The 15,432-nt window shown below is 42.5% G+C and overlaps 2 protein-coding genes across 3 annotated transcripts in view; both read left to right on the forward strand.

The window, feature by feature from the left end:
* Erich1 (glutamate-rich 1) overlaps positions 1-15,432 on the forward strand; it is a gene marked incomplete at its 5' end in the record, with an annotated part of 52,793,804 nt that overhangs the window by 44,211,775 nt on the left and 8,566,597 nt on the right.
* The window catches only part of Adam9 (ADAM metallopeptidase domain 9), a 79,010-nt gene that overhangs the window by 10,013 nt on the left and 53,565 nt on the right, over positions 1-15,432 (forward strand). For 2 of the 3 annotated variants that reach the window (NM_001014772.2, XM_087587945.1), the window contains 8 exons: positions 1,262-1,320; positions 2,744-2,822; positions 8,378-8,454; positions 9,352-9,547; positions 10,951-11,016; positions 13,004-13,075; positions 13,945-14,114; positions 14,857-14,938. In NM_001014772.2, the coding sequence (NP_001014772.2) occupies positions 1,262-1,320; positions 2,744-2,822; positions 8,378-8,454; positions 9,352-9,547; positions 10,951-11,016; positions 13,004-13,075; positions 13,945-14,114; positions 14,857-14,938 (801 nt within the window). The remainder of the gene's footprint in view (positions 1-1,261; positions 1,321-2,743; positions 2,823-8,377; positions 8,455-9,351; positions 9,548-10,950; positions 11,017-13,003; positions 13,076-13,944; positions 14,115-14,856; positions 14,939-15,432) is intronic. The other variant, XM_087587944.1, reaches the window with a different exon arrangement.

Here is a 15,432-nt window from a genome sequence, read left to right on the forward strand (position 1 = left end):
TTACCTTATGGCCTTGGTACCAGCAGACATTATTCTAAGAAATGACAGAGTGAGCCTCAGTGTCTATGCTCTTAAGGTCAAAACCCTCAAACTTTACAGAGTGAAGGGAGTGGAATTCTGTAGTGGAGTCGGAACTCTGGCTGCTGACCTGCCAATGGGAGTGGCTTCTGTCTGACACTGAGAATAATCTTTACTTAGTTCACGATAGAATATTTGAATATAGTGCGCTAATGCTTGGGAATATTTACTCAAAATTGAGTTTTAATATCAAATGCCTTATATGCTTATTTATAAACATTACAGAATAAATTGTTTGACTATGAGGAAGTTGGGTGTTGTTTCCTTATTGGAGGAAGTTTATTCTGTTTTAACCTGTTTATTGTTACTGTGTACATGTAGGCCCTTTGCATCTCCCAGTAATGCTGTTCTTGGGACTAACCCCTTGTACACGACCACTTCTGAACTCCAAGGGCACCTGCCACACATGGCACACATACAGACATGCTGGCAAAGCACTCATATATGTATAATAATGTAGGAGGCACAGACATCCTTGTGTCATCGATGTGTAGCAGGGAAACCAGGAATATTAGACACGCAAGGAGATACCTGTTTTCTGCCTAGGAGGCTGGGCGTGCAGGTGGTCATTGGCCTGGTGACCTTTGCTCTGTGTATGACTGACACCATACCAGGTCCTCCCATAGGCCCTTAAGCTAGCACAGGTAGCCTATCTATAGAACCCATCTTCATGAAAGATGTCACATGTACTTTACAAAGAATTTTGAGATAGTCATGTCTTAACCTTTATTGTGTGTATGTGTGATTGAGTTAATTATCACCAGGAAACCTTTTCCCAAACTGTGCTGTCTTTAAATATGCCTGAAATACATTAGTCGGTGTCAAACTGCAAGTTTGAGCCAATACTGGCTCCTCAGCCATGTTGGACCAGACTCCCTCCTTGTCTTGTCAAGATTGACATTCTGTTGGCTGTGGTGTTTGCAGAGACTAACACAAGATAAAATAAACAAATCTAAAACAAATGAAAATAGAGTAGATACGTGTGTGGGCAGGTGTCCATGATCAGGGTTAAAGGACAGAGATGAACAGAACATTTATTCCTTAAGAGTACAGTCTGTAGACAGTTGTAGCCAGTGCCAAGCTGTTTTAGTTTAGGATGAACTTTCCTGCCTCTCATGATCTGTTCAAGAGGAAGTTAAGAGGTTGTGTTTTATTTTTGCTTTTTCCTTCTCTGTGCATTTAGATCTCTTATGTCATCCAGGCCCAAGGAAAACAGCATATTATTCACTTGGAAAGAAACACGTAAGAAAGTTCATTTACTTTGCCCTTTTAATTATGTTTTCCCGTCAACAGTATATTGATTTCTTCTCTAGGTAGATGTGGCCTAGTGGAGTCTGAGCTCCGGAATCAGCAGATTCAGTTTTTGCTGAGGCTGCTGCACAGTGCTAGTCCTGCAGCTAAGTCCAGGAGGATTATGCTAGGGCTGGCAGGCTGGGACTTCCATAGAAACGTGCAGGGCAAATACCTATAGCTTAATTCTTTCTAAATACACCTTTAGGGAAAGTGAAGTGTGGATGAGTGAGTGTGAGTGTGTGTGTGTGAAGGGTGTGTGTGTATGAGAGTGTGTGTGTGTGTGTGTGTGTGTGTGTAAAGGGTATGTGTGTGTGTGAGTTTGTGTGTGCACGGAGGGTATGTGTGTGAGTATATAAAGGGGTAGGGTGCGTGTGAGTGTGTAAAGGGGTAGGATGTGTGTGAGTGTGTAAAGGAGTAGGGTGTGTGTGTGTGTGTGTGTGTGTGTGTGTGTGTTATAGCCGTCAGTGCCCCAAAGGGGTCAGCTCATGGAAAGACCCAGTTCTCTAAGCTCCTCTGAATATTATTCCCAGAAGACATTGCAAAGACACAGCACACAGGGATAAAGAAAACTCTGGAGTCAGAGGCTCAAGTATTTCAGGGTCTTTTCTTGGTCACAAGGGATTTGCTACCACGAGGCTTCCTGTGTTCAAGGGAGCAGAGACAGTTTCACCAACGGTTTCACCACAGTGGCCATGCAGCTAAAGTCAGTCAGGGTGAGCCGGGAGACTGGGGGGAAGCCATCAGTCTGTTCATCTCCGAACAGGACTGATTGGTTAGTCTTGGTCATCCTCTGGCTGTTTTGAGCTTTCACAAGCTCAAAAACCCTGAACCCCTTGGCTTTCCACAAGGTCTGGAGATTACCTCTGAGCTACTGTGAGCAGTGTGAAAGACCCTTGCTGTGCCCTGGTTACACAACTGTTCCCTTGGCACGAGCGGGGAAGCATTTCTTTACCAGTTGACAGCAGACATTTGCCTTCATAAGGAGGTTCACACAGTGAATGTTTCTAGTTTACAGAGGGCTTGGTAGGGAAGAATAGAAAATACTTTTCTTATATAAACATGACAGTGTCAAGCAGCCCGAGTTGTTATTTTCTCATGAGTTACAGCAGAAAAAGTTAAGAATACTGTTGTTACCAGTGGGCGTTTTGTGCCAAGAGAGCAAGTCGTATCTTTACATCAGTCAACTGGTGTTTCAAGCTTGAGTCTGCTGACTAGCTTTTAGTTATATAGTAGCTCTTTCTTTAAAAAAATGGATCACATAAAAATCTTATAAAAACTTATTTCTGTCCCTCTCTTCTGGGAATAACATGACCTGTGCCCTAGGCTGTTGGTACGGAGTACATTTAAATGGTTTGTTTTATTCCTCCTCCAGAGACCTTTTACCTAACGACTTTGTAGTTTATACCTACGACGAGGAGGGCTCCCTACTCTCTGACCATCCCAACGTACAGGTACTTTCTTTTCTTCTTGATACTTTGAGACTTTAAAGCCAACATATATAAGGTATGCTCTTGTCAGATGCCCAGGCTATCCTGTTGTCAGCCCCACAGGGAACCTTCCATGCCCTTCCAAGATGGCTCTAGAGGGACTGATCTTTACTGGGTCACTCTCCTGCGTTTAGCAGTAAGGATTTGTGTTTAAACACAGGGGTCATGGGGTAGGGTGGTGGTAGAGTGAGGTAGTGGGGTGGTGGTGATATTTTGAAGGCCGAAGGTTTTACTAATATTTTGGTAAAATGTTAGTATTTAAAAGCACTTCCCTTTGCTATTCATGTCCAGCAAAATCACATTTAGTTGTTGTTCTGTAGTCTGATGTTCTGATGTTTTTGCTGACATTCCTAAGAGGTGTGGTCCTCTCTGTATCAGGCAACACAACACTCAGAAACAGAGCTGGACTGGAATCTCTGAATATTGGCAGCTGAGCTTGGCCTTGTAGTGCTTTTTCTTCTTGGAGCATAAACATTTCTAGCTTTGCTGGGAAGGAGTGTCACATAGTCCCCTTGGCACTTGCACATTGCACATTTTTTTTTTTTGCAATAGCTTTTATGAGAAGTCTTTATTCCCATCAACTGTATTAGTTCACTTGAACTTTGTACTGCCTTGCTAGATGGAATTATGTGTGTCAGTGAAATTATTCACATGAACAGGATGCAAATTCTTTAGTTTGCACTATACAAAACCATAAGGAAATGCTGACTTCACCCGATCTATTTCTAGTCCACTCTCTGATTCCTTTATCTTACTATGTGAGCATTGTTTAATAGGCAGCTCGTAGAAGAGATTAAATTTACATTATAGTATATACCAGATAAAAGATAATCTATGGGGTTGGGGATTTAGCTCAGTGGTAGAGCGCTTGCCTAGCAAGCGCAAGGCCCTGGGTTCGGTCCCCAGCTCCGAAAAAAAGAAAAAAAAAAGATAATCTATTTTTTTCAACCATCCAGAGATTTCTCTGGTAAGAAGTCACAGTCCACAGATGATGCCACTCGAGCCATTATTGTTCCTTCTTGGAGTCTTCTCTCTATACAGATACTGTTTAAGCTGAGTTCTGGCTTTGATTTATTGCCAGGTGGAGTTGTATCAACCTGTTTGCACTTCGGTATCTCTCTTCACTCTAACATGGAAACAGTATTATGACTTCTCAGAGTTACTAGGAAACTTGAATAAATTAATACTTGAGGAGTGTTTGCAAGAGATAGTCTGGCAGTTTATGAATAAATGTAACTGTTATTCATTACTGAGATACTGTCTACTTAAAATTGCAAAAATAGATCTCAACTGTATAGAAACTTCAATAATTTGAGCTTTATAGAATGGCAGTATTTTGGTAGATGTTTGGAAAATATCAGGTATGAATATGAGGTATTTCAGCTATTTCTTGGTTATTTAATATTGTTCAGGAAAGTGAAAATGTGTCTGTAGATTTGGAATGCAAAGTAAAACTGTTGTTCCCATTTCTTCCCATGTAGCTAAATCGTCTTTGTCATGACGACATACCATCATTTACAGTGTGCTATTAGTTGACATATACATTCATAAGCTTTAAGTGGTTTCCTTTAGGATTCTACTTCTTAAGATTGAAGACATTCATAAAGCTGTTCTCTGATTCTCACAAGGCCACTTTTAATAATAAGAACGAGCACATGAGTTGCTGTGTGAAATACGCCCCCAAGTCGTGATGTCTGAGGATTTGGGTTGTCTTGGGGCTCACAGCTCGCTCCTATGCACGGATGCTCTAACTCCTCTCTGAACAGATCGCCCAGGGCTCCCTGGCCCTAGCTAGTGGCATGGTCTGTGGTCGCTCTGGTTTGCTGTGCTCCTGCGTTTCCAGTTATGTGCTTCAACATGGCGCACACTGGGCATTTCCTTACGGTAGCCTCACAGTCTGACTACCACTCTTGTAAACTTACAAACATGACTTGTGTTTTGGAGAACTAACGCTCATGTTCTTTGAAAGTTTGCTGGAATGATCTGACAGAGATTTAACAAATACAGATTTATTAACACACAAAAGGGGAAGGACTACAGAAAATCAGTGTGGTCACAACTAGTTTAACATGCTCTTGAAACCACATTGGGGAGCATCGTGGGAGCATCGTGGGAGCATCGTGGGAGCAGTAAATAATGTCTGGGAGAACCGTTCAGGCTTGGAGAACATGCAGTGACCTGGGACAAAGTCCGCTTGGCCTTAGAACCAATGGTAGTTTGGTAATGTTCCTCTGTGGATGAGGGCAATGGTGTGTAACAACAAAGTCTGCCTAAGCACACGTGTTGACAGACTGCAGGTTTTCATCCCATACATCTTCTCTGGGTAATGAAGTCTTAGTAAAACTGAAGGTATTGGGTCTTTCTTGGCAGATCTGGTCCTGTAGATAAGGTAACTACAGCAGAGTTAAATTAGGTGCTGTGGAAATACCTCACAAAGGCAAGTTATTAAGCAAATGTCATCAGGCTGGTAGACTGCAAGTTCACCTGTCATGCCTGGCCAGCTTTACTGTTTCTCAGTGTGTCCCATCAGGGACACTGCACCCAGAATCCTGCTGAGCAATTGTCAACAGCTCAATAACTGGTTAAGGATTTGGCTCCTGGGTTTCTCCTCTGGAAAGTTACTGCTGAAAAAGGTACTATTTTTACCTTTAGATTTAGAGCCGTGGAAATCCCTCCACTGTCAGATTTTTGTATTGAGTTCCAGGATTTAGCGTTTGCTTCAGATCTGTTGTTACTGTGAGGGTCCTCATGTGATCATGCTTGCTTTATGTTTATCGGTATAGATTCAGGGGTTCTTTCTTTCTATGCATGTAAGAACATTTGTAGACCTTCTGCTTTTGTCAGATTTCCTACTCAGTATTAAGACATTGGTTTTCAATTTTCCTAATGCTGCAATCCTTTAATCCAGAACCTCATGTTATGGTAATCCCCCCTCCTCCCACCATGAAGTTATTTCATTGCTACTGCATAATTGTAAGTTTGCTACTGGTATGAATGTTAATGTAAATATCCAATATGCAGGATATTTGATATAGGATCCCTGTAAAGGGTTGTTTGATCTCCAAAGTGGTTGTGGCCTACAGGCTGAGAATGGCTGATTTAAGAGATCTTTATATGTAAAGGAAGTAACTCTTTGTCTCTTTGTTATGTAAGTCAGAGATGTTTCCTTCATATCCCCTCCCTCCCCCTCTTCCTTCCTCCCTCCCTCCCCTTCTCCCCCTCCCTCCCTTCTTCCCTTTCTCCTTCCTCCTCCTCCTCTTCCTCCTCCTCCTCCTCCTCCTCCTCCTCTTCCTCCTCCTCCTCCTCCTCCTCCTCCTCCTCCTCCTCCTCCTCCTCTTCCTCCTCCTCCTCTGCCACGGACCACTCAGACGGAGGACACCGTGGGAGAAGCAGGGCTCTGGTACTCAGGAAGGCACAGGTTCGGTGCAATGACAGACAGACACACTCAGGGTGGTTTAAATCTGCTGCGATTTTACTGAAATCTGCTTTGTGGTTACATACAATGCTTGAATAGGAACTAATTTTTTGGCCCTTTGCCAGGGTACACTCAAACAATAACCAAGAAAAAGTTTAATAGTTTACATGAAGTTCAGAACAGAAAGCAAGACAGGAAATAAATTTTCCTGAGAATCAGAGTGGTACCAGACGGTGGTCATAAACCTCATTTACCTCAATCTCTAAATATCTCTCGGATAACAACAGGGCAGACAGCTGTAAGGAATCTTTAGTCTTTTACTCTCTCTTAGCCAAAATTCATGTAATTGTCTTTTTAAAGATAGGAAAGTTCCTCTTGATAATAGGCAAGCACGGGGACGTGATCTGGCCAAGTGTTCTATAAAATTTAAAGAATAATATAGTACTCTCTTTCCATCAATATTAACCCCTCTATTACCTTCATCATATGTCCCTGGGTAGGGCAATGGCTCGGCAGTGGTCCTGTATCTACTCAGACTGTTTTTACCTAAAGGAGGGGCCCACCACCTTCCTCTAATAGCTAGCGCCTTAATTCTTTCACTATCTAGGAGGTCTGGGTTTTCCACAGTTAATTCTTCCTGCTGTAAGTTATTGATCACATCTCTTAGAGTTTTCATTCTGATTCTACTTAATCTTTGCTAGTGCTTTCAAAAGAGGCATGGTCCATAAAGACCAAATCAGGTCTCGATGTTCCTATTAGTAGAAAAAGAAACAAAAGAGCAAATATGTAACTCCCAATCACCCCTACTCAAATCAGCTAGGCAGAAAGTCTAGGAGGAAGTGGCCAAGTGTCTCCAGGAGACCAAGTTCTGAGGAACACATATCTCTGCTTCATGTCAGACAGGCTCCACTGGAGCTGACGCAGCACTCCCCCTCCCCCTCCTCCTCCTTCTGTCTCTCTCTCTCTCTCTCTCTCTCTGGACCATATGTTTATGTGTATCTTTTCATGTAGAAGCTTGCATTTTTTAATATAGTAAATGCATTTAAAGTATTTAGTTTTTTTCTTTAATCGCACCTAGATTTTTTTTTTTACTGTTGTTACTTTGGGAACAGAGTCTAACTATGTGGCCTGGAACTCCCGCCTCCGTCTCTTGCGGGATTGATCACAGTGGTGTACCGCCATACATGGTCCATCTAGGTTTTGAGTGTCAGGCAGGGAGGTTTTCTCTGCATCCATCCGCCTAGGTTAAAGAGACTCTTATTCACATTGTCTTGAACATTTCTTATGCTTTCAGTTTTCACATTCTGACTTCTGATGCATCTGGAATTTGTTCTTATATGATACAAATGTTACTCTTTTCCACATGGCTGTTTAGTGGATAGCAGGATTTATTTTGAAAAGTGTGTCTTTGCCCAGTGTGCTCGAATGCACTGGTAGGTGAAGCCGTATATGTACCTGGGTCTGTTGAGAGACTTGCTTGTTGGCCCGGGTGTCAGTGCCCTCCTGTTTAATCACCGGGCCTGATGTACTTCTTCATGTCTGGTAGGGTAGGAATTCCTATGCCGTGACTTTTCTAACATGGGGTTTTGAGTCTCTTACAGGTGATAAAATGTCATGGTGCTCAAGAGTATTTCTGTTGAGTGATACTGACTTTTGAATCTTTAGCTAGTTATTTTCTTGCCCCAAATTAAGGGTAAAGGCACTTAAACTTTATAAGATAGCATATAACATAATATGTTAATATACCTAAGGTGCCCTTGGGAGAAGAGAGAAACTTACTCCATGCTGACAGCCCTCCCCTGGTTTGCTCCCCATGGAGCCTTCTCAGTCCTCAACAAGGTCTTTACTCAGTTGTCTGTCAACTTTCCCTGGGCCAACTGTGACTTAAAATGTCAAATATGCTGTTTCTGGGCCAAAAGGTCACAGGAGGGCTGTTCCTCACTGGTGTCCTCTGTGTACTTGTTCAGGTGACAGCAGATCGTCTCCAGATAGTCCGAAGCATGCCTTCGGTGGTGCTTTGTAGGTTATCAGATTCAGGGGTGCAGTGTCTTGATGGTTTAGAGCAGTGCAGCAGTATTTGAAGAGCGTGTGTACTTTTCATTAGAGTCATTGCCATTACCGAGGCTATGTGGAGGGAGTGCCCAATTCCACCGTTGCTGTGAGTGCCTGCTTTGGACTCAGGTAAGGACTCTCCTGTTTTCCCTTCCTTACTCCTGCCCTTCCATCTCCTCTCTGTCCCAAGCTGAGTCATTTGGTGTTTAACAAAGTTGGATTTTACTTTGATGTTACTAAAGACCTTTCCAGCCACGCTTCAGATATTCTTGGGATATTTGTTTAGGAAAACCTAGTAATTGACCAATTATAAGATCCAATGGTAGATGATCTTTTTTTTTTTTTATTTGAGACTATGAAAATTTGCTGTTTGAAACAAAATATATTTTAAATTTCCATAGCACTTTGTAAATTTTTCTCCTATATTATTTCATGCAGTTCTCACGGTGACATAAAAAAGTCTTACTGTTATCATATTCAGATAAGAAAACGAGGTTTAGAGAAGTCCTGTCCCATGCCAGTTGAAGTCACAGTAGTGTTGTCATAGAACTGTGCTGGTTGGTTGGTTGCTTGCTAGGTCTATTGAACTAATAGATACAACTTTTCATCTCAAATCAGCTCTGCCTGACGGCTCCCACTGTCTTCACTTAAGAAGCAACTCCTAAATGGCGATTGTGTGGCAGGCAGTAGTCTTTTATGCATCTTAAATAATTTAATGAGAACAATTCAGTGTAGATTGTGCACTAAGGCAAGGGATAAGTGATGTGCTAAGAGTCTCTGGGGTAGTAGACAGTGTCCTCCGGGCGTGGATTCCAGTGCCAGGTGCCAGCCTTCTGTCTCAGCTGCTCTGCAGCTTCCTGTCAGAGCTAAGTAAGCGGAGGGTCAAAAGTTACCATTTGTGTTTGCTGGACTCACTACTGAGCTAGAGCCTCTTTCTATGTTAGAAACTAGGACCCAAGTTCAGTTTCTGATTCTTGTCCTGTATTTCTTTTTCCTTAACAATGGTTTGTGTCACCCAACGTTTAGAGGATTGCTGCATTTGGAGAATGCCAGTTTTGGAATCGAACCTCTGCACAACAGCTCACACTTTGAGCACGTGTTTTACCCAATGGATGATGTCCACCAGGAGCCTCTGAGATGTGGCGTCTCTAACAGGGACACAGAGCAGGAAGCCACCCAGGGGGAAGAGGAAGAGCACCCGAGCGTGACTCAGCTGCTGCGAGTAAGGAGGGGCAGTAGCACTCTTCTGGGCTCAGGCTGTTTTTAAGAATTCATTCATTTCACCCTAAAACGTTGTTGTCACTTCCCAGCTCCATCCATTGTGATCGGAACCAGGGTGTGAAATGATGAGCAATGGGATAGTTCTGGCGACCAAGAAGAGGGCAGTCTGAATTAAAAAAAAAAAAAGATTTATTTATTTCTTTTATGTATGTGAGTACACTGTTGTTCTCATCAGATACACCAGAAGAGGACATCATTACAGATGGTTGTGAGCCACCATGTGGTTGCTGGGAATTGAACTCAGGACCTCTGGAAGAGCAGTCATAACTGCTAGGCCACCTCTCCAGCCCGGGCAGTCTGAATTTTAACTTAACTCTTAGGCATTGATCCTGTTAGGTGTTTCTTTGGCTCAGAGCAGGGAGGTTTACTCAGATACCTCAGGCTCTAGGCTGGGGACAGAAAGAGGGAGGGAGAGAAAGATAAAGATAGAGGCAGGGGAGGGAGGGAAGGAAGGAGAAAAGGAGGAAGGGCCAGACACACAACACACACATACACACACACACACATGACAGGGAGGGAGGAGGGAGCAAAGGAGGAAGGAGAGAGGGAGAGAGAGGTAGCTATTTGAATTTAAGGTAATTATTACCTTAGATACCATTCAAGGATACCCAGGCCCCTGCAGATACCCTGAATGCTCAGGATGTAGGCCTGTTATGGTTCCCCAGGCCAGCTTAACTCAGCTGCAGGGTTCTCCACCATAGCTGACATGCTGGATGAAGCAGTTTTTGTTTTTCTTTTGTTTTGTTTTGTTTTGTTTTGTTTTGTTTTGAGATTAAGAGGCCTGCACCACACTGCTGGTTTAAGGCACATTTTAAATCAGCTGACACCTGACCATGGCATCACCTGACCATGGCATCACCTGACCATGGCATCACCTGACCATGACATTACCTCATCACCTTTTCTTCCCCAAACTCGTTAACAGTTGGAAAGCTGTTAGGTGTTTGCTTATGTTAGGTGTGTGTTTTGTATGAAGGGCTGTAAAAGGACAGAAGGAAGCCATGTTGGTGACCCTTCTCCATCTTTTCCTCTCAGGCTTCAGTAGGCGTCTTTCTTTCTGTATTACCATGGCAGTCACGTTTCCATTAAAATTTGTGCGTGTATGTAGTTTAATTAAAAATGAAACAACCCAGCTTTGAAGACATAGATAACTCATTTTATCTTTAGAGCCTTTAAAATATCAACTAACTTTTTGTTTTATTGACATAGGTATGCTAAGTAAAACAGTTTATACTGTTTACAGACGTGAAGTCACATGACTAGCTCTTCAGTCTGACCATTAGCCATACAGAATGTGTCTGGTCCCACAATAATTCCTGCTTTACACTGCTTGTGTTTTAACAGAGAAGAAGAGCTGTTCTCCCGCAGACCCGCTACGTGGAGCTGTTCATTGTTGTAGACAAGGAAAGGGTAGGAACTGCTGACATTTTTCTGTTCTCATGAAAAAGCAGTTGAGAAGTAACTTATGAAGGAAATACAAAACACGACAGTCATGTCGACTAAAATTGTGCATTACTTACTTAATTTATCGACAGGGTCTTGCTATGTCTTGGGCTCCTAATCTACCTCCCTTGGTCTCCTAGCCTGAGTGCTAGAATTATGGGCGTGCACTCATGTCCCCGTAGCTTTTTTCATAAACCTAAAGGGGACAGCGCTCCTCTGCTCTTTGTGGTGACTGTGTAATGCTGGATTTGTCACACAGTCACTTCGGGCCTTGAGAGCTTTCAGATTACTTAACAGGCTGCGGCTGCAAACCCTGGACAGTTGGCTGCTGCCTCATGTGGTGGGTTTGCTCTTTGCGCTTCAGAGCACATCTTCCTCACCCTGTGAGGCTGGGTCTGGGGCCTGGCACGCTTTAGAAGCACTTAGTATTTTCAGGGTACAGGAGAGCAACAGCACTTTCTATATTTGTCCTTAAAGACCAAGCTTCTTGTTTTATTTAGGGACGTTGCGTCTCCAACTACTACAGGATCATCAGTTTCTGATGTGGCTCCTAAATAATTTAACACACTGGAAACACCCTGGGTGACTTTTATCTTTTTTGTTTGTATGAAAAACTATTTATAGGAACGACTTGCTTGGCAGGTATTTTCTCGTGAGCTGTGGGGAACATTTTGAAGACTGTTTCCTGGTTTACAAGTCCCGTACTGTGTAGGGTGGCAGAGGAGGCCTTGGTTACCAGGGCTGCACATATGCTCAGTGTCAGGGTCCCGGTGGTAAGGGAGAGGCAGTGTGAACCAGGGCCTCTGTGGCTGCAGAGCTCGGTAGAATGCCTTGGACAAGTGGCAAAAGTAGATTAAAGCGTTCTTCTCTGTTCCTCTCTCCAGAGAGACTGCTTATATTCATATGTGAAAGGGTTCACAATAAAAGTGGTCTCATTTCCTTCGAGCTCTGTTAAATCCAGGATCTTGCTGAACAGATACAACCGCAGATTCTGTTGTTAAGACCCTTGTCACGGAGTGAAGTCACAAACTCTGTAAGATTTTCTTTTTGTTAGCAAGTAGGTTGTTTCAAATAACATTAAAACAGACATGCTAATTTAGCCAGATATAAAGACAGGGTGCATAAAGTGTTTGGTTTAACATGGTAAAGTTTCTGTATGCCTCTCTTTTTCTGACCACATAAGTTTTGAACTAGTGACCCTGAGCTAATCTCTCATTATTACTTTAGAGTAGGGTCTAGAAGTAGGTTATCGTTGATGTCATTAGCCTAAGAGATAAAAGATTAGGAAATTTATTAGTTTTTCATTCTCTTATCTAAGCTTTTTGTTTAAGATTATACCTTTGTGAAAATTTGAGATTACTTTGCAGTAACATCAGTAAACATAACATTGAGAAGAAAACTTATTCTAAAGTTACATGCATTTGAAGTAGGACTTGAACGCATTGTTGTTCTTTCCCTCAGTGTGCTAATTACTTGCTGTTGTTGGGCTGAGGCACCTTACAGAAGGAGGGAGTGTATTCTGGTTGATGGTTAGATCCATAATGGTGGGGACAGCCTGGTAGCAGGTAGCTGGCATGGTGGCTGGAGCTCAGAGCCCAGAGCTCACGGCTCTATCGGGAACTCAAAGCAGAGAGAGCAAACTGGAAATGGGGGGAGGATTTTACTTACAGAGGCCACCCCGTCCGCCTCCAGTGACTTCCTTCAGCAAGTCCCCACTTCCTAACCCTCCACACCGTCCCATTGCCTGGGGACCCAGTGTTCAAATGCCCGAGACTGTGGGAGACATTTCTCATTCAAATCGCCACACTGAACGGCTCATTTGAAATGGTGGGTGAGAGGCCTCCTTTTCTGGTTCAGAGGAAATCCCTGGGATTTGCTCTTCAGTGTAGGCACTGCAGGCGTCTACTGTGTTGTTGCTTTTCCATCATCATGCTTTCCTCCTCCGTCTTTTCAGTACAACATGATGGGAAGGAACCAGACTGCTGTGAGAGAAGAGATGATTCGCTTAGCAAACTACCTGGATAGCGTGAGTTGTATTTCTCTTCTGTGCTGTCCTCGCCCAGTCGCAGAGCAGAATTCAAAACGTGTCATTTTTGAGCTCTGTCAGATGTATATATATATATTTGTTCTGTAAGTTTTCAAATAATGTTTAAAAAAAATCAGAGATGTAGACAAAATGAGAAGAGCAAGAGATTTCATAGATTTCATGTCAGTCAATGTCTGCCGTATCTTCGGAGTACATCAGGGAAGGTACGCTGGTGGTTATAATGCACCTCTGCTTTCCTCAGAGGAAAGAATAGGGTTTAATGCTGCTGCTGCTGCTGCTGCTGCTGGTGGTGGTGGTGGTGGTGGTGGTGGTGGTGTGTGTGTGTGTGTGTGTGTGTGTGTGTGTGTGTGTGTGTGTGTGTGTGCTGTGTGTGTGTGTGTGTGTGTGTGCGCGCGCGCGTGTGTGTGTGTTAGAGAGATCAGAGACAGAGACACAGAGACACAGACACAGAAGCAGACTATGAAAAAGGAAAGTCTTGTCATAAAATTTACTCAAAACTTTTAACTTCTTTGTCAGATTTTACAGTGGGATAAGACGGAGTTTGAATCTTAGTTCTCTGTCCTTGATGGATGAAGGATAGTTTTTCTTTCTGGGGAAGGGGATCCTGTTTTTAATTTTATTGGCTATATTCCTTCTTAAATATTTTAAAGTATTTTTCTTCACGGGTTGTGGTGATACACATCTGTAATCCCAGGACTCAAGTGACTGACAGGGGTCCAGTGTCATCCTTAGGAACACAGAGAATTCAAGGGCAGCTTGGACACAGGGCCTTTCGTAGCCAATTCCCCATGTTGTCTCACATTCTTAATATAGTTTATGTATTTATCTTATTTCTCTTTTCTCCCCAGATGTACATCATGTTAAACATTCGAATTGTGCTAGTTGGACTAGAAATTTGGACAGATAGAAATCCTATCAATATAATTGGAGGAGCTGGAGATGTATTGGGCAACTTTGTACAGTGGCGGGAAAAGTTTCTTATAACACGTCGGAGACATGACAGTGCACAGTTGGTTTTGTAAGTGGCTTTAAGAAAATGCTATGAATGAAGAGATCAGAAAAATGACTCTTGCTAATTTTATTGCAGTGGTTTTATATTCTATTACATGTAGAAGCATTTGTGTCTGACTTATCCTTGTCATTACCCCATGTCTTTCTTCTTCTCTCACCTTGTTACCAGCATGTTTTACAGTTATTTTTTGTGAAGGATTATATGGAAGGAAAAATATTTGATTTCCCGCTGAAGACATTTTCACAGAATCAGCACAGAGTTTAAAGATCATCTCACTTTGAGCTTTGCTTATTCTAACTCACATCTGAGTTGGTTTTTCTCCTAGTGTTTCGTAACAATCTTTGACTGTTTGGCTAGGTATAAAATTCTGCGCACAGAAGTTTCTTTGTACAAATTTGAAGTTAATCCCTTGTGAATATATTAGTGTTGCTGTCTTTCCTCACTAACATTTGTTGAATGAGTATGTATAATACATTTTTAGAAATATTTTTAACTCAGAAGATCACCACCACCAAGGAAAAAGCCAAATGTGGCTTGTGTATGCAAAGGTATCATCATTTTTATGAAAAATTTTAAAAGATTATGTTTGTAATACTAACCTCATGCCCTCAAAATACAATTTTATTTATTTTTGTCATTTTTCTTCTAGTTTCTATAGGTTTTGTCAATATGGTTAAGATTACCTATAGAACCAGGGCTAATATGTTTCTCTTTCCTCCAACTACAACTTATTTACATTTTCATTTAGGAAGAAAGGCTTTGGTGGAACTGCAGGAATGGCATTTGTAGGAACAGTATGTTCAAGGAGCCACGCAGGTGGGATTAATGTGGTATGTTGTTCTTTAAGTAGTTTTGGGTATAGACACTGGGATAGTCAGTCTGCAGCATCTGTTGACTCAGTAGGGCCCCTCCCCCAGATCCTTACAGCAGTAGTTCGGACACTGTGAAGGACACAGTAATAGTAGTATATGTGTTCTGTTCCCTAGAGACTAGGTCAAGGTTTTTTTTTTTTTTTGGTTCTTTTTTTTTTTTTTTTTTTTTTTTTTCGGAGCTGGGGACCGAACCCAGGGCCTTGCGCTTCCTAGGTAAGCGCTCTACCACTGAGCTAAATCCCCAGCCCCCTAGGTCAAGGTTTTAATACTTATTATGTGTTATTATCTATTCTAGTTCTTTTATGTTGCTGTGATAAATACCGTGACCAAAAGCAGCTCAGAGGAGGAAAGGGTTTATTGGGCTTACACTTCAGCTTCATCACTCAGGGAAGTTAGGGCGCAGACTGAGCTTGGGTTTGAAGCAGAAACTACAGGATTGATGGGCCCTGGCT

Source organism: Rattus norvegicus, chromosome 16 (genome assembly GCF_021556685.1).
Source record: "Rattus norvegicus strain SHRSP/BbbUtx chromosome 16, alternate assembly SHRSP_T2T, whole genome shotgun sequence".
Lineage (NCBI taxonomy): Eukaryota > Metazoa > Chordata > Mammalia > Rodentia > Muridae > Rattus > Rattus norvegicus.